This window comes from Aotus nancymaae, unplaced genomic scaffold, assembly GCF_030222135.1.
Source record: "Aotus nancymaae isolate 86718 unplaced genomic scaffold, 86718_ANA_hifiasm-v0.15.2.pri h1tg000018l, whole genome shotgun sequence".
Classification (NCBI taxonomy): domain Eukaryota; kingdom Metazoa; phylum Chordata; class Mammalia; order Primates; family Aotidae; genus Aotus; species Aotus nancymaae.
The window spans coordinates 4,525,376-4,548,630 of NW_026988430.1; the positions used below are offsets into that span (position 1 = coordinate 4,525,376).

The window sequence follows — 23,255 nt, forward strand, 5'->3', positions numbered from 1 at the left end:
CCCGAGGCACCCCATGGGCCCCAAGTGCCCACCCCCAGGCCAGCCTTGAGCTCCCTCTCCTCCAGGCTCCCAGTGCCTCGCGGGCGGTCGGCTCCACAGGGAGGCTTTGCCTTCCTTCCCTGTGCCTTCTTCCGGGCTGAGACTTAGGGTGGATAGGGATGGGCTGGTCCTTCCCTGGGGTCCTCTCTGGGAGGGGGATGGATCCTGGCCTGGGCAGGCTCTCAGCTCTGCCTGGGTTGCCTTACAGTCAGACAGAGCTGCCCCCTGTCAGTGTTCTGGAGGTAAAGGTAAGAGCCTGGGCCTGCTGTGTGGGAGGCTGGTCCAGGGACAGGGAATCGGGTGGTTGCTGAGGCAGCGGGAGTGGCCCAAGGGCCAGGGTGGTGGTGAGTGGGCCACGGCTGTCACTGAGAAGGGCAGCCATTCCTGCTGGACCCTGTCCCCTGAGGGTTTCACCAAAATGCAAAGCAAGAACTGCCGACCCAAAGATCACTGCCTGTTTGCACCAAGTCCCGAGCTGAAGCCTGGGACTGACCGAAACTCAGGGCTTCTGTGGCCTGCAGATGGTGTGTCCTGGCATCACCAGTCCAGACTGCCAGCTCGTTAGTTCAGAGGGTCTCAGCCCCTGGGGTCTGCCCTTTCTTGGCTCCTTCCGGTTGGGTCCCTTCCGGACCCTGAAGCCCAGGACTTAGCATCTATGGGCCGCTACCAGAAGCCTGACAGCTCCGCTAACTCTATCATGGCCCATTTCACAGCACAGACGTCAGGAAATAACACAAATTAAGAAGTGGCTGAAGATGCTGAGACGGAAACACAGAACAGCAAGAAGGTACCATGGGGAGGGAGTGGCCCCCGTGACTGCTCTCTGCAGAGCCAGGAGACAGGCACCCATGGCTGTGACCTGGCACCACCTGCCTCTCAGTGGGTGGGTGGCACCCATCCTCACCATAGACAGCAGGCCTGTTTGCCAGCTTTCCTCCCCGGGGTCACCTGTGTCCTGTCTCAGTGAAGCGTTCTTTTGTCTGTAACTCTCCCAAACAGTGTACAAAGGCATTCCCCTGGCGGCTCAGGACTGGGCGTGGTCACTCCTGCTAGACATTGAGGAAGTCAAGGCTGAGAACCCAGGGAAATACAAGGTACAGCCCTCCCCTCCCATATTCAGCCAAGGCAGGACAAACAGTCCAGGCTGTATCAGGAGCCCAGGACTCCAGCTGGAGGGAACCTGGAGTCTGGGTTGGGGGTGGGGGTTGTGGTCAGATGCACATCCGGGCAGATGGTGACGCAGGCACCACAGGTGCACTGGGATCTGCTGACATTCCCTGGCTTCAGAAACGAGGCAAAAAGGAGCTTTCAGCAGAAGGAAACCTTCCTCTCTTCCTTCCAGAAGGTACAAGTCTGTCAAGGTGTGAAAGCGGAGTGTTCAGTATTGCACCTCATCTCTCAGTCACAAAATGTTCCTATTCCTGTCCTGGAAAGATGGAGCTTTGCTGGTTTAAAAGTTCTTAGACCCGGCAGAGTGAAGCTTTCCTCAAGAGCACACAAAAATGGTTCTATTTAATGTGGAGACAGCACTAAGCCTGAAACCCCGGGCATTCTCTGGTGTTCTTGGTGTTTCCAAGTGAAGTCAAACAACTTCCCACAAAGGTTTGCCACAGAGGCCCAGAGGCTTCAGAATCAAAGTGAGGCCAAGCAGCAAAGTCCTGACCCGCTGAGGGCAGGGGAAGCACGTGGGGACAGCTGGGAGAGGACGTCACAGAGATCCACCATGGCCTTGTGATCTGTCACAGAACCATGCACTTGGATGGCTGTGCATGTCTCCTCTCCACTGGTTGATTATAGTATTTCTTTTCATCTGCTACTCTCCAATCACCCAGGGAGTTTGCTACAAAATGCATGTTAACCACAGCCCAGGTCGTGCAAGCCAATCTGGCAGATTCAGTATGTCAAGGGCTTCAGGTGACTTTCATGCATACCCAAGTAAGTCTGAAGGTCCATGGCTGTCCTGAATCCTGGTGTTGCCTTCCTGCCCCCAAGAAGAGGGACAAAGCTCAACCAGCAGCAGGCCAGCCACAGAAAGGGACGAAACATGAGCGTGTGGCCTTCCTGAGACCCAGACAAGACTTTGGGCACAAAGCCAGGCCGCAGCTCTGGCCCCTGACTCGGACCAGGGACGCCCCCCATGCGGGCTGGTCTGCCCTGGCTGTTCTTCTCCCTCCTGCCACCTTCTGTTAGGCTGCTTGTGTCAATAAAAGGAAAATCAGCCAGTTTTCAGAAGAAAATGTAGCTTTATTATGACATAGGAGAGATTACAAAGCATTAGGGGAGGAGGAGAAGGAATTACACAGGGCCTTGAAATGAGAGGGGACAGGAAAGGGTAACATCTTGGTAAATAAAGTCTCCAACCACAGCACAGTCATTGGAATTTTTTTCTTAATTTTTTTTATTTTCAAACTTACAGTAAACAAGTCACTTAAATTGTCAAAAGAACAGCAATTTTACACAAGGAAAAGCACACACACCAAGGCAAAATACAACAGCACTCGGGTCTATAGGTTGCAGTGATGCTGGTGCCGGAGGGGACGTCCAGGGAGGTTCCAGTGCCCACCAGGGAGCCCAGGTCCACAGAGGGCCCCGGGGCTGGAGGGAGGCCGCCCACTCCCAGCCCATCACCTGCCTCAAAGCACTCCCTTCAGGCATCTGAAGAGGGAAAGCCCATTTGTCTTCCTGTGAAGCACTGAAAGGACAGCCAGCATCTCCAAAATGCAGGCTATTTTAAATACACTGGTGTGAATGTTATTTTTTTGGGGGGGGGTCACCCGGGGGTCCCTTAGGGGTCAGATCCACTTTGTCACAATTTACACCTACATGGGGCGATTACTAGGCAATGGGAGAACAGGTTTCCTCAATTTCATAGCCAGATCAGAAGCTAAAAGGAGAGATTCCTGAACCCAACTTGCGAATATTTTGCTCTGACAAAGTAAATTCACAAGAGCACATCAAACACAAGACCTAATGCAAGGGCAGTGCCCAGGTCCGCTGCCTGCCTCAGGGGAGCAGCTCTTCAGCAGCAAGTATGGGGTAATTGCTTAGAACAGCAACGCCACAGTGCATAGGGGGATAACTTGGATACAAAAGTTTAGAATAATGCCCGCCAAGAATGCAAGTGACCAGCTCTCTTCCCAGATCTAATGTTCTCAGAACAACAGCCACCCCGAATCCAAGTGCAGAGAGAAGAGGGGTGGGAGGGGAGACAGGGCCTGGCCAACCACAGGCAGCTGCCAGAAAGGCCCAAGGCCCACGCTACTGCCTTCCACGCTCTCCAAGACGCCGCCATAAACCAGGGTGTCCCCAGGTGGCAAGCCTTCAGGAAGGCACTGCCCGGCTCACAATCCTGTGGGCCAACATCAGTCAACTCTCCTTTCCGTTAGATTTGTTCCTGATTAAAAGACAGCTCATCCTCAAAAGAGATCATCAAAGCATTGTCACCCAAACAACTTGGTCACATGAGGCCATTTCTAAAAATCTCGGCCTGTTTCTCTGATAATTCATTTTACAAAACATGCCTCCACATGAATAAACGCAGAACGACAGAAAATGAACTTGAGCACGTATGTGAGAAATCGAATCCCCAAGGCTTCTGCCATACATGACGGAAACTGCATCCCCTAGACTTCTGCCGCATGATGGTTCTGTGGGGTGTGATCGCCAAGTCCTGCGTCCTCATGTTTTCTACACTGAGCAGTGAGTAGCTACTCAGCTGCCCCTGTCACTGCCCCTCCCCACCCAACCGGCTAAGGAACTGGGTCTGGTCCCCACCAGCTTCTCTATGGCCTGTGAGCTAAGAATACTTTTCACATTTTTAAGCAGTTAAAAAGAAACTCTAAGTTTCTTGACATGGAACATTATGTGCAATTCAGATTTCTGTGTCTACAAGTTGCACTGGTCACAGCCACACGTCTGTGTATTGATGGCAGAGACCGTACAGCCCACAGGGCCAGAGGGCTCACTACCTGGCTGTCTATGAAAACACCTGCCCACTCGAGACAGAGGATCCCACCCTCTGCAGGACTGAAGAGCCCTCAGTTCAGATGCAGCTGGGGCTCCCGGGACAAGCACAGTTTGAGCTATGGTTGCTTCAAAAACCATATTTAAGTATTCTTCCTCCCCCTTGTTCCTAGTTTGTAATTTCTCAGTGGACAAATGGACAAAGCAACTGTTTAAATTTGAATACAAAGATACATGCAAGATATCTTACAAGGAAAAATGCACATCTTCCTACTTCCTCCCTTGGCTCTGCAGACAACCTCAATCATGATGTCATTTTACCCCCACCACATCCAAAAGTACACCAAACGTAAAGCAGAGGCCGATGAGACAAGACAAAGGCCCCACAAGAAAGCACTCCAGCTTCGTGAGCAACACGCCTGGCTGCCAGGTGGCGGGAGCCAGGCCACGGGACAGAGGGGAGACGAAGAAGCAAGCACGAGGGAGGGAACCGATCAGACACCAGCAGAGGCTGGACTGACTCCAGACTGAGATGACAGAGACACAGTGTGAGCCGCAGCACGACTCTCCAACACCACGCCCACTGCCAGCCACCCACAGACACCACGGCGCCCAGAGGAGCCAGGCACACAGGGCGGCAACAGCATAAACAGCACCGATTAAAAAGCAAGACTCGCTCTCAAGACCAAAGGAGAAGTTAACTAGACTTCCCTATAAACTCCGTGACTCATTCACTTTGCTAGTATTACATTTATGAAATTCACCTCTGTGGAAACAGGAAAGGGAGAGGGATAAGAAAACGCCTGTTTCTAGAAAACTGCAAGATGCTTCCTCGTGCAGTGTGTTGCTAAGTTACCTGTGGAACAGACACGCTTGAAAACCCAACATAGTGTCCTTCATTCCGAAGCTCTGGGGGCTCCTTCACAGCCACTGAGAAAAACGGAGGTGAAGAGTTCCACACTCTCTGTATCTTAACACTAAAACACGAACAGAAAGGCATCTGCAAGGCCCTCTGGCCCACACACTACACCTGTGTGTCTTCAGCTTACTGCTTTAATGGACCCATAATCTTATGGCAGGCAGGGGCCTTTCCACACCGAGTGCTAGGCAGCGCTAGGCAGCGGTCACTCCGTGCTGTGAGGCCCCCGTTGGACCCCCATATTATGAGCACAGGATATTATGACGGGTGCACGCTGCTCCTCCCCCCAGAGCACACCCCTCATCTCATCCATCTTCAATGTAGCTCCGGGAGCCTCCCCGTTCATGTGGTCTATCTCGAACCCAGGGGTCCCAGGTGCAGAGGGGCCATCGCTGCATGGGAGATGGTGTCACCAGGCCGGGGAGGCAGGGGGTGGGGGTAGGGGGCAGGGAGGATCACTTTGTGAGGCTTGCCAATTCGTTGCCTTTGTTTTTCTGACCGGCTGCAGATAAGGCTACTCGTATTCCAGGAACTGTTTGTGATAGAACAGCAAGTAACTGTGGAGGAAGAGAAAGGGAGGATGCTCATATCTAACTCCTCAGACAGGGAGCCAGAACGACCCGCCCTACACATGCGCACACGTGTTCTGCACAGCTCTTCAAGGCCTGATTGCATGGGTTTGGTTTTTCAGGCCCAAGGAGGAAAGAGTGCTTCAGTGGCTGATGCTACTGACCCCGCCCATCACCGCAGCCCGACCACCACTCCCACCTGCCATGAGGTCACCCACTGCCTTACCCAATCTCCCACAGACTCTCCCACACTCGTGACAGTCCCACTGCTTTTAACTGGGTCCAGCCCAGATCCATCTCATTGCCCTGAAGGCTGTCCTTCAGCCCACAGATTCTTCCAAATAAAACCTCTCAAGACGGCTTCCATGTGGCTCAGAATGTAAAGTGCAAAGCCCTCAAGGAGTTGATGGCAGCTGGGGTCCCCTTGAACCCTGGAGGGTCAACAGGTTTCTATGCCATGAAGGAATGAAACTGGCAAGGAGAGGAGCTGATAAAGAACTTATGTGGGCCAGGCGTGGTGGCTCACACCTGTAATCCCAGCACTTTGGGAGACCGAGGCAGGTGGATTGCCTGAGGTCAGGAGTTTGAGATGAGCCTGGCCAACACGGCAAAGGCTCATCTCTACTAAAATACAAAATTAGCCAGGCGTGGTGGCACATGCCTGTAATCCCAGCTACTTGGGAGGCTGAGGCAGGAGAATCACTTGAACCCGGGAGGCGGAGGTTGCAGTGAGCCGAGATCGCGCCATTGTACTCCAGCCTGGGCAATAAGAGCGAAACTCCATCTCAAAAAAATAAAAGAACTGATGTGTTCAGTTCACACAGTAGTTAAAAAACAACTGCCCTCGAGTTCTCTGCGCTAAGGGAATGCCCCTAGAGAGGGCCTTTGCTCAGGCACGTCTTCTCCCACGTGAGCGCCCATTGAGGCTGGCATCCTATTCAGAACAGGTCTCACTACTTCAGCAAATGAAGGTCAACACCTTCAGACTGGTTCTAGGCTCAGACGTGGGCTGGTCTCAGCTATACCGAAGCGGAAGCAGCGTGGCCACCGCAGGGCCTTCCTCCCACCCCACAGGACGCACCCTTCGCTGTCCAGCACGTCCTTGATGCTGGCCTTGGTGATGATGGCATCGTCACACTTGAACCACTGGTCTTTGTGCTGCCGAATAAAGCTGGTGTAGTGGCCGCTCTCCAAGGTCCCTTGATGGTTAACAACAGCAAACAGGGAATACCTAGTACAGGAGGAAAGGAGAGGGGGGTGCAGCTGCCTCCACGCCGTCACTCGAGGTCATCACCATCAGAAGCCAGGCCGCCCGGGCAGGGAGCAGGAGGCCTGTGAGCCTGGCTGTCACCCCCCTGGGCCTCAAGCTGAGGCTGCAGGGACTAAGGGAGCTTGGTCATGCCCCTTGGCTCTAGCCCAGGTCCAGCCGCTTCCTGGACACCCATCCAGCAGGCGTGGTGACTCAGTCAGCAGTGGGGACGCTGGAACATCCTACTAGCCTTTTGTTCTTTCTACAACCTCAAGGCTAGAAGAATGGACACCAAGTTTTCCAGATGGAACCTTCCTCCTGCCAGAGGCCAGGAGTGGAGCGGGACTCCTCCAATAGGAGGGAGCATTTGTGGCACCGCATGAAATGGCCTTCCCTAGTGGGGCCGCGGGCAGCCAGGCAGGAAGCAGGTCGGTGGCAGGAGATCTGCTGGATGCCCTACAAGCAGACAGGAGCCCACCCCCAGCTCTCGGCCAGAGGCCCTGGACACCCACACCGCTGAGCACCACTTACTTGTTGTCGTTGTTGAGACTGTCCGTGGGCTGCTGGTACTGTCCGTTCATCCTGCTCTCTTTGCTGTAACAAACAACGGCAGGATTCAGCATCATTAAAATCAAGAGGCCCAGAGACACAAGGCTCTCGTGAAACCAACACTTATCCAGGCCTGACTGTGCAGACGCAGCGCTGGGGTGCGCTTCACGCTGCAGGGAGAAATCTCCCCACATTTCGTGAGGACACTGACACTCGCATTGTCGAGTCCCCTGCCTGAGAGCACACCCGGGTCCTGGGGCCATCTGGCCTGACCCCTGATTCTTCCAAGGTGGGTCCTGAATGGGCCTGGTGATGGGAGCTGGATCTGGATGAATGTGAGTTTGGTTTGTGACACAGCAGGTGGTGAAGGCGCTCTTCCTCCCACACATAAAGGGTTAGCTTGAAAAGGGTAAGCTGAATCCATTCCACAACCTAGGCAGCTGCCTCCTCAAAAGGTACAAAGATTGCTGCTCATTATTTCAAGACCGGCACCTCTCCTGGCGAGACGGGGGAGGGGCGGCTGGGAAGAGGAAGCATGCATGCTATTTACTGCATTTTCCCACGTTTTGAAACACCCAAGATCTCTGAGACTCCGACCTCAGAAACAGCACTGCCACGCCCCTCAGTACGTGACCATCGTGGTCAGACTGACAATATGAAGCTCTGACTCTGGTGGTCTTGTGTTATTCAGGAGATCAGCTGTGTGCCACAGGGGTGGAACAGCCATGAGAAAGGACACCAGGGGCCAGGCGCAGTGGCTCACGCCTGTAATCCCAGCACTTTGGGAGGCCAAGGCAGGAGGATCACGAGATCAGGAGTTCGAAACCAGCCTGGCCAATATGATGAAACCCCGTCTCTACTAAAAAATAACAAAAATTAGCTGGGTACAGTGGGGCGCACCTGTAACCCCCACTGCTTGGGAGTCTGAGGCAGGAAAATTGTTTGAACCAGGGAGGCAGAGGTTGCAGTGAGCCGAGATCGCACCACTGCACTCCAGCCTGGGTGACAGAGTGCGACTCTGTCTCAAAAAAAAAAAAACAAACATAAAAAAAACACCAGGGAAGAGGCCGATTACCAAAAGGCAACATGCTTTTCATGGTGCTGGGGCTGGGGCTGTGGCCGCCAAAAAATAACACCCTGCAAATAACAACATCCGTGTCTCAACCCTCAGAACCTGATTCTGGAACCTCATCTGTGAAACTAGTCTTTGCAGAAACTCAAAGTAAGGATGTCGAGATGACATCCTCCTGGATGATCTGCCTGGGCCCTAAATCCAACCACCTCTGTCATGACGGAGAAGCAGAGGGAGACTGGCCACAGACTCAGGGGAATCAGCCCTGTGACCAGGAAGCCGGGGGAGTGGCGCGGCCACAGAAGGAACATGTAGGACCACCGGCAGCTGGAGACGGTGAGGAATGGAATCGTGAGGAATGGAATCCCCCAGACCCTAGTAGGAATGTGAGGCCCTGCCCAGCTTGATTTCAGATTTCCGACCTCTAGAACTGTGAGAAAATTAATTTTAATCCGCCAAGTTTTTGGTCATTTGTCACAGAGCCATAAGAAACTCCTATGTGTCTCATGCATTGAACAGCATGGTATTCTGGAGGGTTAAATTCCAAGTGCCCCATAATATGCAGATTTGAAAAGGAAGGAGAGAGATCCAAGATGGCTGATCATTAGCAGCTCGGGCTCCTAGCTCCCAGTGAAAGCGCAGAGAACGAGAGGACGCCACACTTTCAGACGAATATTTGTTGCTCACGGACCAGGAGATTCCCAGCAGAGGAGCCCCACGGGTCGCCAGTGCGACTCTTGCGGCCGGCGCAGGGGTTTTGCTGGTGCCTTAGCCCGCCAGTTTTTGGTGCAGAGTCCGGAGATTCCCAGGCAGAAAAGCACCATCAATCTTAACACCGCTATTTTGGCCGGCACAGTAGACTGCTCAGATTTCGGCGCTGGGAATCAACAAGTTGGACATCTGCTCAGAGACCTAGTTAGAAAGTCGGTAATTACAAAGACAACAGACGTATAAATATATAATGAAGGGAAGAAATCAGCGTAAAAAGGCAGAGAATACTCAAAATCAGAATGCCTCTCCCTCTACAGGGGATCGCAATTCCTCATCAGTAACGGAACAAGGCTTAATGGAGAACGAGTATGTTCCAATAACAGAAGCAGGTTTCAAAACGTGGGTGATAAGAAACTTCTGTGAATTAAAAGAACTTGTTCTAACCCAATGCAAAGAAACTAAGAACCTTGAAAAAAGATTTGACGAAATGGACAATTTAGAGAGGAATGTAAGTGAATTGATGGAGCTGAAAAACACAACACGAGAACTTCGCGAAGTATGCACAAGTTTAAACAGTCGAATTGATCAAGCAGGAGAAAGGATATCAGAAGTCGAGAACCAGCTCAGTGAAATGAAACGAGAAGACAAGATTGGAGAAAAAAGGATGAAAAGGAATGAGCAAAGTCTCCAGGAAATATGGGACTATGTGAAAAGACCTAATTTACGTTTGATAGGTGTACCTGAATGTGATGAAGAGAATGAATCCAAGTTGGAAAATACTCTTCAGGATATCATTCAGGAAAACTTTCCCAACCTGGCAAGGCAGGGTAATATTCAACTCCAGGTAACACAGAGAACACCACAAAGATATTCTTCAAGAAGACCAACCCCAAGGCACATAATTGCCAGATTTATTAGGGTTGAAATGAAGGAGAAAATACTAAGGGCAGCCAGAGAGAAAGGTCAGGTTACCCATAAAGGGAAACCTATCAGACTTACAGCAGATCTCTCAGCAGAAACCCTACAAGCCAGAAAAGAGTGGGGACCAATATTTAACATCCTTAAAGAAAAGAACTTTCAACCCAGAATTTCATATCCAGCCAAACTAAGCTTTATAATCGAAGGAAAAATTAAATCCTTTGCGAACAAACAAGTACTTAGAGAGTTCACCACCACAGGCCTGCTTTACAAGAGCTTCTGAAAGAAGCACTATACATATAAGGGAACAACCAATATCAGCCTTTCCAAAAATATATCAAAAAGAAAAGAACATTAACACAACGAAAAATTTACACTAACTAATGGGCAAAACAGCCAGCTAGCATCAAATGCCAGTATTAAAGTTATATATATTCTAATTGGATAAAAAGCCAAAACCCATTGGTATGCTGCATCCAGACCCATCTCACATGCAACGATACACCAAGACTCAAAACAAAGATAAGGAGGAAGATTTATCAACCAATCAGAGAGTAAAAATAAACAAATAAAAAGCAGGAGATGCAATTCTCGCCTCTGATAAAGTAGACTTTAAAGCAACAAAGATCAAAAGAGGCAAAGAAGGACATTATATAATGGCAAAAGGATCAGTGTAACAAGAAGAGCTAACGATTCTATAGATCAACCAGACAGAAAATTAACAAGGACATCCAGGACTTGAACTCAGACCCGGAACAAGTAAACTTAATAAACATTTATAGAACTCTCCACTTCAAATACATAAAACATACATTACCACCTCACACCTATTCCGTAAGTGACTACATAATTGGAAGTAAATCACTCCTCAGTAATCGCATAGCATTTCATAGGTTTAAATGAAATATTGGTTGGCTGCTCGTTTGTTATTTTCTTCCCTTATTCCTTCCTGTTTACATCAAGTATAATTATTGGTATAAAAGAGGTTTTCAATACCCATTACTAAACTGCATTCTAGCCTGGGCAAGAAAGCAATACTCCCATTCTCTCTCTTTCTCTTCCTTTTTCCTCCTCTTCTTTATTCTTTTTCTTTCAAAAAAAAAAAAAAAAGGAAAATGAAAATGCAGTCTACAACTGCAAAAACAACTGTGCCTGTCTGTACTTCAACCTCTGTTCCAGGAAGTAAAGTGTTACTTTCTCATTGTGATCCCACCTTGAGGAATCTGCCAGTTTGAAAGTGGATTGAGAATTGTCAGAGAAACATTCAAAGCAAAAACAGGGTATCTGACAAAGAACAACTCATTAATGTGTGCCACATCTTAAGATTAGGATAAATAGGTTTTGGGAAGGTGGGGTTTCTATTAATATAAACAATCATCTTTTTTCTTTTCCCCAGAGCCGGAGTCTCCCTCTGTCACCAGGCTGGAGTGCAGTGGTGCGATCTCGACTCACTGCAACCTCCACCTCCCAGGTTCTAGCTGGGACTACAGGTGTGCACCACTATGCTCGGCTAATTTTTTGTATTTTTAGTAGAGATGGCATTTCACCATGTTGGCCCAGATGGTCTCGATCTCTTGATCGCGTGATCTGCCCCCCCGGACTTCCAAGTGCTGGGATTCCAGGCGTGAGCCACTGCGCCCAGCCAACAGGTGTCTGACAGGAGTTCCAAGCGGGATTCCTGTCCTGATAGGATCACAGACCCTCCGGACACAGAATGGGCCAACACCCCCACCTACCTGGAGGCCATGAAAGGGGTCATGTCCAGCTCCAGGGGGAAGGAGACATACGTGGTGATCTTCCTCCGCAGCTTGGCTGAATGTTCAAATCGCTACAGAAATAGGAAAGGGGCAGAGGGAAGAGGAAAGAAGACCAGAAATGTCACTGGAAGCTTCAGGGGCTTCTTGCGATGACAGGTGTCTGTGTATCGCTTTGTATTTTATTGAATTGCCTTGTGACTACATCTATAATTAGATTTAAAAACAATGGTAATCCATACAAGTCTTCATTTACAGAGTTCAAGTCAAGTCTTCAAATGATTGGCTTGTTCAGTACCCAGAGTGCAAAAAGTAATCTCGCAGCAAACCCAGCAGAGCATAGAAAACAAAACAAAGATCCATGACCCGAGGCAGCAAAAACAAACCAACGGTTCCTTTCACCGAACAGACAGTCCTTTGCCTAGATCAGGAGTTACCCATTCCAGCCAGCAAGCTAGGAATGGGTGTGTTCCATGTTTAAAGGGTGGTAAAATGAAACAAAGAACACGCAACAGAGAATCGTATGCTCGCACGCAGCCTGTGGAGCCTGACAGCTTCACTATCTGGGCCTTTAGACAAAGAGCTGGCCAACTCCTGGACCAGATCTGAATCCTGAGGGCTTTTGCCTTCAAATAAAAGAACAACAGAAAACCTGAGGAGGGAGGAGCTAGAGGAATCTGGGTGGAAAAACTTCACAAGGCTCTGCTCCCCAAGAAAAGTTGACTCACATCCTACTTTCACTGTGAAGCCACTGATTCTGTTTACTGTGGCACAGACAAAAGGACAATTCACAGACAGAAGGACAATTCACGAACGTCCTCCATTCCTCAGCGTTCTCACTGGCTTGCTGCAATGATAAAACATGTAACTGCACAGCAAACCAAAAGGCTGAGGGCCGTACTGTGGACTGAAAATTGAGCCTGCCACTCGAGTCGGCTTTCTGGAAAACTCACTTTGAGATGAAAACAGGCTACAATGGGCAGTTTCTTCATGGTGAGCTGCTTCGTGGACTCCTGGTAGCTGTGGCACCCGCTACACTTGATCTTGGCACTGCTGCCCAAGTGCTCTGGTCTGGTGAATCTGCAGGCATTTAAAAAAGGCAGAAGCTTAGGTAAGGGAAACGTAAGAGACAGAAAAAAGAGGAAAAGGGTATTTTATCTCTTTCAATGGGTTGATTTCCCTACCAAAAACATACACAATACAACTAAAAATGAAACAATGAAAAAGAGAGATAATGTTGTCCACCTTTGCTGCCTATCTCTCTTTAAGGAATATTTATCCTAAATATTGTGTTTCCAGGAAAGGCCTGGGGAAATGGTAATAATTTTCCAACTACCGTATGATCCAGCAGTTGAATTTGAGCCAGAAAAATGAAAACTAATGTTCACACAAAAACTGTCCACGAATGTCTACCAGAATGCTACTCATCAGAGTCACGAAACTGGAAACAACCCCTTTCTTCCCATGGGTGAATAATTAAAGAAACTGTGGAACACTGTACCGTGTGTGGAATAGGAGTCAGCAGCAAAAAAGAAAAGAACCACTGATCCCAAGCCACACCCTGGATGCATCCCCAGAAAATCACGATGCATTGAGAAAAGCCAATCTCAAAGGGTTCCCTGTTGCATGGTTCGGCTGACGTGACAGTCTAGAATTGTAAGGCGTATGCGAATGGAGGAGTCCTGGGTGACTGGGGTTACAAATGGGGTGATAAGGGAGGAGGCCATGCTGGGTACTTTCTGCATAAACATCTGAATCATGGCGAGGGCACTGCACCACAGTGCTAAGGAGGTCACTATCAGGGGACCTGGGCAGAGGGTAGCTAATGGCTTCTTACTGCATGTGAATCTACAATGATCTCAACATAAGCAGTTTAATGTAGACAGGCAAGACGTCTGGGAAAGGTGATTTCCTGACAGTGCAGAGGCAGGAGTAGGAGGGCTGCGTCAGAAGTGTGACTGGCACAGGTGACAGCTGCCACTGACAAAACCTGCGGAACAGACGATTCAACAAGTGCATGCCAAATTTTAAAATATCCATCTTTTCACAACCAGGCATGGAAAGCCCTCGTTGATGCTCTGGAAATTCTGCTATCTCACCTAGGGCAAGACAAGGGGGCCTCTGTGCAAAGCTGCACCTGTTTCATTGGTAGCTTTGTGATCTGCTCTCCAAAGGACTCAACAAGGAGCTTTTGCTTGCAATACAAAGTGTGGAAGGGTGCACTCCACCTCTCCCCCTTCCTGGAGCCAGACCTGCGCCATGTATCCGCTACCAACACAGGCTTCCTACACACTGTAGTTTATGAAGCGTAGTTTCCTCCTCATGGCCTGCTGTTTTGGCAAAGCTTTCATCTTATTGTAATTTATGATTAAATTTAATTTAGTTGCAAAGACTTTCTTAAAAAAGGTTTTGGTTTCCATTGCTTATTTGCTAGTTTTCCAAATTAAAAAATGTGATACCCTATTTTATATGTGCACTTACGAGTGTAACAAAGCTGATGCTTTCAAAATTCTCGACATGCAAACTTTCAGCAGGGCACAGTGGTTCATGTCTATAATACCAGCATTTTGGGAGGCTAAGGTGGGAGGACCACTTGAGCTCAGGAGTTCAAGACCAGCCTGAGCAACATGACAAGACTGTCTCTACAAAAAAAGAAAAACAACCAGGCATGGTGGCTCATGCTTGTAATCCCAGTACTTTGGGAGACTGAGGCAGGTGAATCACCTGAGGTCAGGAGTTTGAGACTATCCTGGCCAACATGGTGAAACCCATCTCTACTAAAAATACAAAAATTAGCCAGGCATGGTAGCGGGCACCTGCAATCCCAGCTAGTCGGGAGGCTGACGCAGGAGAATTGCTTGAACCCAGGAGGTGGAGGTTGCAGTGAGCTGAGATCGTGCCACTGCACTCCAGCCTGGGTGACACAGCAAGACTCATTCTCAAAAAAAAAAAAAAAAAAATTCACAAAATCACCTGGGCATGGTGGCATGCCCCTGTAGTCCCAACTTCTCAGGAGGCCAAGGCAGGAGACCGAAGCTGAGGTGAGATGGAGGCTGCAGTGAGCTATGATGGCACCACTGCACTCCAGGCTGCATGACAGAGCAAGACTCTATCTCAAAAAATAAAATAAACATGCAGCTTTGGTCCTGCTGACTATGCAGCCAGACAGAAACCAAAAGATTGTACCTCCTCTAAGGAATACGTCCACTCAACAAGGATTCTTCTGCATTACCTTTAACTGACACAAATACAACAAACACTTGACAAAATTTAGGAAGGTTTTCTGCTGTCTTTACAATTGTATGATACAGTTATTTAATACATTAAAAAAAAAACCACTCACAGGTGTGGTGGCTCACATCTGTGAGCACTTTGGGAGACCAAGGTGGGGGAGGATCACCTGAGATCACGAGTTCAAGACCAGCTTGGCCAACATGGTGAAACCCCGGCTCTACTAAAAATACAAAAATTAGCCAGGCATGATGGCACATGCCGGCAGTCCCAGCTACTCAGGAGGCTCAGGCAAGAGAATCGCCTGAACCCGGGAGGCAGAGGTTGCAGTGAGCAGAAATCACACCACTGCACTCCAGGCTGGGCAGCAGAGCAAGTCTATGTCTCGGGTAAAAAAATAAATAAATAAATAAATAACTTTGTAAATTTTATTACTTATCCCAAATGAAGCAATGAATGCACAATTTCAAAAATGGCCCTAAGTGCAGAACATCACAACTAAGTTTTAATCACATGCAGAGAAGGCTATGGGCTACGGGGAGAGGGCCAGGCGCTTCTCAGCTCACATACTCCGGGGTAGGTGATTACCACAAAGGCTGAGGTAGCATCTAGTTTGGCTCTGGATTCATTTACAAGAGGAGGTTGGAACAGCAGCTGCTGACACCAATGCCCAATATCGTGCAAAGCTGGGGACAGAAATATCCAGTCATTTAGCCGAAACAAAAGACAAACCAGCACCAGAGACCGCAGCCAGCCCAGGCTCATGCCGCATCTTTGCTCAGGCTCTGTCCTGGGCGTGTGAAAGAGCCCTGCTCTGGTCCTGATGGAGCACAGCCTCCCTGCCAGGAAGACACACCCCTGCCACGTGGGTGCAGAAGGGTTCTCACCGTCGCAGGCAGTCCGTGAGCGTGGTGGTTCCCGCCACGTGGCTTTCCCCGTTTACCACGTTGCCCTCGCTCCCTGGGCTCAGGGGCCAGAATGGGGTGGAAGAGCCGGGAAGATCCAAGCTGATGTCCCAGAAGGGGTCTATGGTGGTGGAGACTCCACTGGAAGCAGAGGGAAAACAATGGCTGTGAGGACTAATGCCCGCCCAGCTCCAGAGGCAGCCCAGGGTGGAGGCCATCCCTTCCCCTTCCCCACCGTGCCCTTTGCTGCAGTGACACTCAGGTGGGATGAGGCAGGAGCGAGAGCAGCACTGCTCACACCCAACCTGTCCTGGCTCCCAAGGTGGCCCTGGGGAGGGGTGTGTGTAAACCCAAAGGCAAGGGGCACTCCTCAGACAAGGGTTGTCCAGCCTGGAGACCATCACAGTCACTGAGGGACTTGAGAGGAGGATAAACTCATGGGGCCCGTCAGAGGCTCTGAATCCAGCTGCATCTAGATCTATCTCAGCTGCATCTAGAACTTGGGGCCTGCAACCCTAGGCAACACAGGAGGCCTCCACGCACACCTCAGAGCGTGCCTGAGCCAGCCCCGGCAGCCCCACCTGCTGCATCTCACAAAGCCAGTTCCTCACTAGAAATGTATTTAGCAATACAAAAGACGAAAACTTGCAGACTGGGAAACGTACTCTCGATATTTATACAGGATTTGAATCTGAGACAGTCTCCTGCTAACGGAATTCAGTAGGTAAGGACCAGTGAGGAGGTCCAAATTGCTCAGAGCAAACTTGGTTTCTAATGCTCAGAGCCAAGGCCGCTTACAGAAAATGGCACCCGTGACACAGGCAGCACTGGCCTTTCCCAGTATTCGCTGGCCTTATGCAGATTACAAGTGGCAATCCGTTTCGGGTTCTGAAATAATTTCGGTGGATCATGTCCAGGGCTTTTAAAACTTAAACTGGAGTAAAGAACAGAGCCAGGCACGGTGGCCCACGCTTGTAGTTCCAGCTACTTGGGAGGTTGGGGAGGGAGGACTGCTTGAACCCATGGGTTCAAGGTCAGCCTGGGCAACGTAACAAGACCCCATGCCTGAAAAAAAACTGAAACAAAAACCAGCAGCATGCACTGAGGTGGGGTAAGAAGGTCCCAATGACCTAACAAAGCAGTGGGTTCGGGCCGGGCGCAGTGGCTCACGCCTATAATCCCAGCACTTTCGGAGGCCGAGGCGGGTGGATCACGAGGTCAAGAGATCGAGACCATCCTGGTCAACATGGTGAAACCCCGTCTCTACTAAAAATACAAAAAATTCGCTGGGCATAGTGGCACGTGCCTGTAATCCCAGCTACTCAGGAGGCTGAGGCAGGAGAATTGCCTGAACCCAGGAGGCGGAGGCTGCGGTGAGCCGAGATCGCACCATTGCACTCCAGCCTGGGTAATGAGCGAAACTCCGTCTCAAAAAAAAAACAAAGCAGTGGGTTCCTCCTGCATTCAACACTTGGGGATCTAAGCAGAGACCACACCTGAGAAGAATTAGGGCCACCACATCAGAGAAAATGGAACCAGAAACCATAAAACAATGAAACTAACATACTTCAAAGCATGTATGTAAACAATTCGCCCTCATGATCCACCCCTTCTTAAAAGGGACTATTTTATTTGGTCCTTGCTCAAGGACTAGAAGACTGTAAGCTTCCCCCACCATTTCTCCAGGCTTCCAAGAACACACTGCTGGCTGTACACAACAGTGAAGACCTCAACACGAAGGGTTCACATCCCAAAGGACACATGTCCCAGGACCTCCCCAAGAGGAAGCAGACCCACCACATGACCTTTGCTCTCAGGGCGTCTGTTAATCATTTCTCTTGTAGTTCCTTAAAACCTCTCAGAGTACACAAAGCTCTGGAGACTGAGGATACCAGCACCGCCCCAGAGGCTTCTGACATTGCCGAGCACACAGCCTCTCACTTACTGGCAGACCTGGCAGGTGACGTCTGACTGCAGCCCACCGGTGAAGATCTGGTCTATGATACAGTTGCAGTGGTTGGGGTTGTTGGCCTTCTTCCCGTTGTCATCACCTGGGGACAGACCACGGCTCTGGGATTAGTGTCTGTGCACCCCAAAGATGGGGAGTCTCTAAGGGAAGAACAGTTCACCCTGCAGAGGCCTGGGAAGCCAGGGCCGACGCTTTAAAAGGCCACCTGAAGGTCTCATTTTTGGGACAAAATGTTAGCGCACCAGAATATCCATGCAGGAAGATGCAAAGAAAGAAGAACGGAGAGATGCCATGGAGGCCACAAGGACAACCAATGCATGTAACCAAGGGCACGTGGCCAGGCGCCTTGCTAAACGGCTCTGACAAGCAGGCTTCTAAACAGAAGAACCTTACACTTCTTCCCAGACATTTCCAAGGGAATCCTGTCAGAAGCACATCAGTGGTTTTGTCATATTTTGGTCACATGAACATTTTAACAGCAACACATTTTTGAACAAGTGATTTTTAGAACATCTTTCTGCTGCTTGCAGATAGCTCTTATTCTGACCAGGTATTTTGGACTAATAATGTAGTCCACTTCCACAGAGGTTCTTTTCTCTCTTATAAATCATATGGCCAGCATGGTGGTTCACGCCTGTAATCCCAGCACTTTGGGAGGCTGAAGCGCAGGTGGATCACCTAAGGTCAGGAGTTCAAGACCAGCCTGGCCAATGTGGTGAAATATCATCTTAAAAATACAGAACTTAGCCAGGTGTAGTGGTCGGCGCCTGTAATCCCAGCTACTAGGGAGGCTAACGCAGGAGAATTTCTTGAACCCAGGAGGCAGAGGTTGCAGTGAGCCAAGATTGCGCCACTGCATTCCAGCCTGGGCGACAAGAGCAAAACTCCATCCCAAAAATATCATAACATAAATAAAATAAATCATACTAGGAAATGAAACTCTACCTAAGCTACTAAGTAACTTTGATTTCTAGGGTAAGAATTAGAAGGATCATGAAGTTCTTCAGTAGGAAAAAAATCAAGTACCAAAAAAATAAAACCCAAAATCACATTTGACCAAAACCAGTCATTTTAGCTCAACTGTGGGGTATTTCTGGCTGCAATCTCAGAACCCATAGTGTGTGTGTAAGTGCCCAGCTGCACAGCCCTGAAACTGATGAGAAGCGCTGGGGAAGCCAGCCCACCAGGCTGTTAACCAGTGAACCACCAAAACAAGACTCTGTTCTCTAAAAGTCTCTTAAGTTAAAATTAGCCAGTGGGGTATCACCTAGAACTAGCCAGCCCAGAGGTCACAGGTAACCCAGAAGCAGCCAGGTGCCCTGTTACCTGAGCTCATGGGTTCTCAGAGCATGGCATCTGAACCAGTACCATCAGCTGGGAACGGATTAGAAGTGAAGAAGCCCCTGCCCCTCCCTGCAGACCTACTGAATCAGAAATGCCAGGGCGGGCTTTAGGAAGCTGCAGGTGACCAGCCCACATTCATTTAAAAGGCCAAAGATTTATGCGATCTGAAGAGAAACCAAAATATCCACACTAATTTAAGAATCACCCCTCAGTCTCTGCCTGTGTGGACAGACTTCAGCTACAGGGGAGGAGCTGACCTTGGCTCAAGCCATTCAGTCCTAGCCTCCCATCTCCAGCCCTAAGACGGTCCCCACCAACTATCAACACCACACAACTCTGAGAACCTTGGGAGGGCACCATCCTGGGGCCAGGCTGTGGGAGATGCCGAGGTCTGGTGAGACACCAAGAGAAGCTCTGCTCGCCCTGTGTCCCAGCTCTCTGGCCATTTCAGAGCAACCATCAATCCTTTTGGAGAGTCCCCAAGGGGAAGGAGACGGTTGGGTGGTTGTGTTTGAGGGATGTTCAGAAGCCTCAGGCCTGATAATCCACAGGATCCCAGAACTGCCAAGGCAGGCAGAGGCCTCAAAGCACAGGCCCAAGAGGGCCCCGAGAGCTGGCTGTTGACTGTGATGGGCCACTGAGGATCTGCCGTACTGCCGGAACTACTTCCTCACTGAGGACCTGCCGTGCTGCCGGAACTACTTCCTCACCTCCTAAAAGTAAATTAGGAGGAGCCTCTCTAAGGTCATTACTTATGGTGTTTCTTATTGGAAACATGATGACAGAGGCTACAAAACAATGCAATGTGTCTCCCATGCCCCCTTTTCCCTGAGTGCACACTGGCACCTTGTTTCCTTCCCTTTCAAGGAAAGCATCCTGCCCTGACCCCCGCAAAGGTGTGGAGGGTGCAGAACCCAGGGCCCACCTTTGCAGTGTCGGTGGAGCACGTCCAGGGCCGCGATGAGGAACTCATGGGCGTCCTGCTGCTCGTAGCCTGCCAGGTGCCTCGCGTGGGTCCACACCAGGTGCAGCAACTTATACGGGATGTGAGGGGACCGGTGTCCAGAGTAAAACTGCCGGCGGGGGAGGGGAAGAGAAACCTTGTCAGGAATAAATGTAGACTCTGAACACAGAGGTCACACAATCAAAGTCTTTATCAGCTGCCTACCATTGGCTGTGGCTCATCTGACACAAATGGTTGAATTTTACTTTTCTACATTTTGCAAAGTCTATTTTTATCTGGCCTCATTGGACTTTGAGTCCTCATATGAATTTTTACCTTTCCACCATCTAGTTTTCCACGTATAAGCCTAAAAGATGAATTATGACTTGCTACTGTGAGATCACATGCAAATATTGGGGACTCGATTTGCCCAATACTAGTTTCCTCAAAGCACCAGGCCCACAGACACCAGCACCTCCGCAAAGGGAGGCGCATCCTGTGATGATGCAGAAATCACCAGGATCAGCCACAGGACTCGCCGGCTCTGAGGCTAATGGCAGTTAGCTCAGGGCTTGCCAGTCAACCCCCTCCGCCAACTCAACTCAGGACACCAGACCCAGCAGCACACCGTCCATTCCACGGCTTCTGAATCAGGTCAGAACCCACAGAGAGGTCTTGCCTGTGCATATACAGAATTCAGGGCAGTTTTGTTCCTCATTGGAAAGGCCCGAAAACCACAGACCACCCAAATGTGTCTGAACTGGGAAACAGACAACTAAACTACAGCCCATCTCCATACTGGAACCCGACTCAGCCACCAAAAGCACACATCATGGCTGCACACGAAGATACGGGTGAACCCACCACGTATAAAGTTAAGCAGGGGCAGCCAGATTCAGAAAGGCTACTTCCTGCATGCATCCATCCAGATGATGTGCTGCTAAAGGACACTCAAGGGACCGAAGACAGATCGGCAACTGTCAGGGTCTGGGGATTAGGGGTTGACTTCAGAAGGGCACGAGGGAGTTTGGGAGGTGACAGTTCTTCATCTTGAGTAGCAGCAGTTATACAACTATGAATTCATCAAAACTTGTATCTATATACTAAAAGGTGGTTGTGACTGTAATTTACACCTTAACAAATCTGAGTCTAAAAAACAATCTAACACTTGTGTTAGATTATTACTAAAGTCAGTCACACAACCACCCACCAATTTCCTAGCTGCATCCTCCTTTCTCCTATTTGGGCTGTGTCCCCATTAGTTACGGAACATTGCAGGTACTTAGAGGAAATGGGTTAGACTCAACTACAGGCTGGCAAGGCCCAGGCAGAGGCTGGGTGCGGTGGCTCACACGTGTAATCCCAGCACATTGGGAGGCCAAGGAGGGTGGATCACAAGGTCAGGAGTTCGAGACCAGCCTGGCCAATACGGTGAAACCCCGTCTCTACTAAAAATACAAAAGTTAGATGGGTGTGGTGGTATGTACCCATAATCCTAGGTACTCGGAGGGGCTGAGGCAGAAAAATCACTTGAACCCAGAAGGCGGAGGTTGCAATGAGCCGAGACTGCGCCACTGCACTCCAGCCTGGGCAACAGAGCGAGACTCCATCTCAAAAAAAAAGAAAGAGAGGGAGAGAGAAAAAGAAAGGAAAGGCCGGCCCAGGCTGTAAACAGTTTCAGCTTTGCAGGTAGGACAGCCTCTGTCCAACTGCTCAACTTTGCGGCTGTCCCGAAAAAGCGACCAATGACCAGACATAAGCAGGCAGCCGTGGCTGTGTCTCTCGCTGAGGTTACTAACAGAAACAGGCCAGGGCTGTCGGTTGACACCTGTGCAAGGCACCTGAGGGACAGGCACCATCCTGGTCTTTAGTTGAGGTAACTGAGCTGCTTCAGCTCTAAGAAGCACGTCGTAGAGCTGGTGGGGGCTGAGGCGGCAGCCCTTATGTGCCTCGCCCTGAGCACTGCCATGCTCTGATGCTGGACTGGGGATAGACATGGACAGGAACCACCAACATGCAGCACATAGCTCATGAGAATAGAGGCTCTGATGGGGCATCTTAGAGAGGCCTGGGAGCGGCGAAGACCCACATTCCAGGAGGACGCAGGAAGGGGGCACATGCATGCCTTTCTGAGCCCGGAAGGCAGACCATGGAGGAAGAGGAAGAGGGAGAATCACCCGTCTTTAGAGACAAATGTCACCTGCCAGGGAACTCCGCCATGCGCCTCCCAAAGATCTCCTCTGTTCTGAGCCAGCAGCGTGTCCCCAAAACTCATGCCAGGTCTTCCCTTTTTGGAAAATCGTGTTTTCCATAACTGATATGTATATTAAACATTAACTTACCACAAAAGGTTCTTAATGTACCTTCCTTTATCACAGGCCACCTTATTTCATTTTTTATTTTTTTATGGAAATGCTCCCCTGCAGAAGTCAGTGGTACTCACCTCCTGAAACAGTGAGGACATCTCACACACCAGACAGGAGCTGGGGCTCTGCATCTCACAGCGGTGCCTGTCAGACAGGAAGAAGTCCCGCAGAAGTGGTGTGTGGGTCAGAGCCTGCACAATGCAGTTCATGAAGCACGTGTTCCCAAGGTTGATCAGGCCGCGCAGACCTGCACAGAAGTCACCAGAGAGCAAGAGTTACCTGTGTGCTGAACCACAGGCGCTGCCGGACCCCAGAAGCTGCCTCACCCTCTACATACTCATTTTCTTTTATTCATTCATTTGAGAAGCCAGAAAACAACAAGATGTCGCATTTTGCTCGTTTTGATGCCACTTTTACATGAGCGGTATTGAAGAATGTCCCCCATCTTCACCCCCTCACACTTTGGCCATTGTGTGCTTTCACAGAATTACACAAATACAGTTTCTACAACAGGCCAGGTCAGAATGGAGCCTAACAAACAAACAAAACAGCTTTCAAAAAATGTTCTAGGGCCAGGTGCCAGGGCTCACACCTGTAATCCCAGCACTTTGGGAAGCCAAGGTGTGAGGATCACGGGAGCCCAAGAGTTTGAGATCACCCTGGGCAACATGTGAAGCCATGTCTCTAAACAAAACACAAAAATTAACCAAGCATGGTGGTGTGCACCTGCAATCCCAGCTACTTGGGAGGCTAA

At 49.8% G+C, this 23,255-nt stretch overlaps 1 protein-coding gene across 1 annotated transcript in view; it reads right to left on the reverse strand.

Moving 5' to 3' along the window:
• Window positions 1–2,262: 2,262 nt before the first annotated feature.
• The window catches only part of USP22 (ubiquitin specific peptidase 22), a 43,773-nt gene continuing 22,780 nt past the window's right edge, over window positions 2,263–23,255 (reverse strand). Inside the window, exons 5-13 of the mRNA XM_021667277.2 lie at window positions 22,579–22,748; window positions 20,118–20,265; window positions 17,825–17,930; window positions 15,862–16,020; window positions 12,697–12,823; window positions 11,726–11,817; window positions 7,271–7,333; window positions 6,572–6,721; window positions 2,263–5,478 (exon numbers count right to left, since the gene is read on the reverse strand). Of these exons, the coding sequence (XP_021522952.1) occupies window positions 5,436–5,478; window positions 6,572–6,721; window positions 7,271–7,333; window positions 11,726–11,817; window positions 12,697–12,823; window positions 15,862–16,020; window positions 17,825–17,930; window positions 20,118–20,265; window positions 22,579–22,748 (1,058 nt within the window). The 3' untranslated portion in view covers window positions 2,263–5,435. The remainder of the gene's footprint in view (window positions 5,479–6,571; window positions 6,722–7,270; window positions 7,334–11,725; window positions 11,818–12,696; window positions 12,824–15,861; window positions 16,021–17,824; window positions 17,931–20,117; window positions 20,266–22,578; window positions 22,749–23,255) is intronic.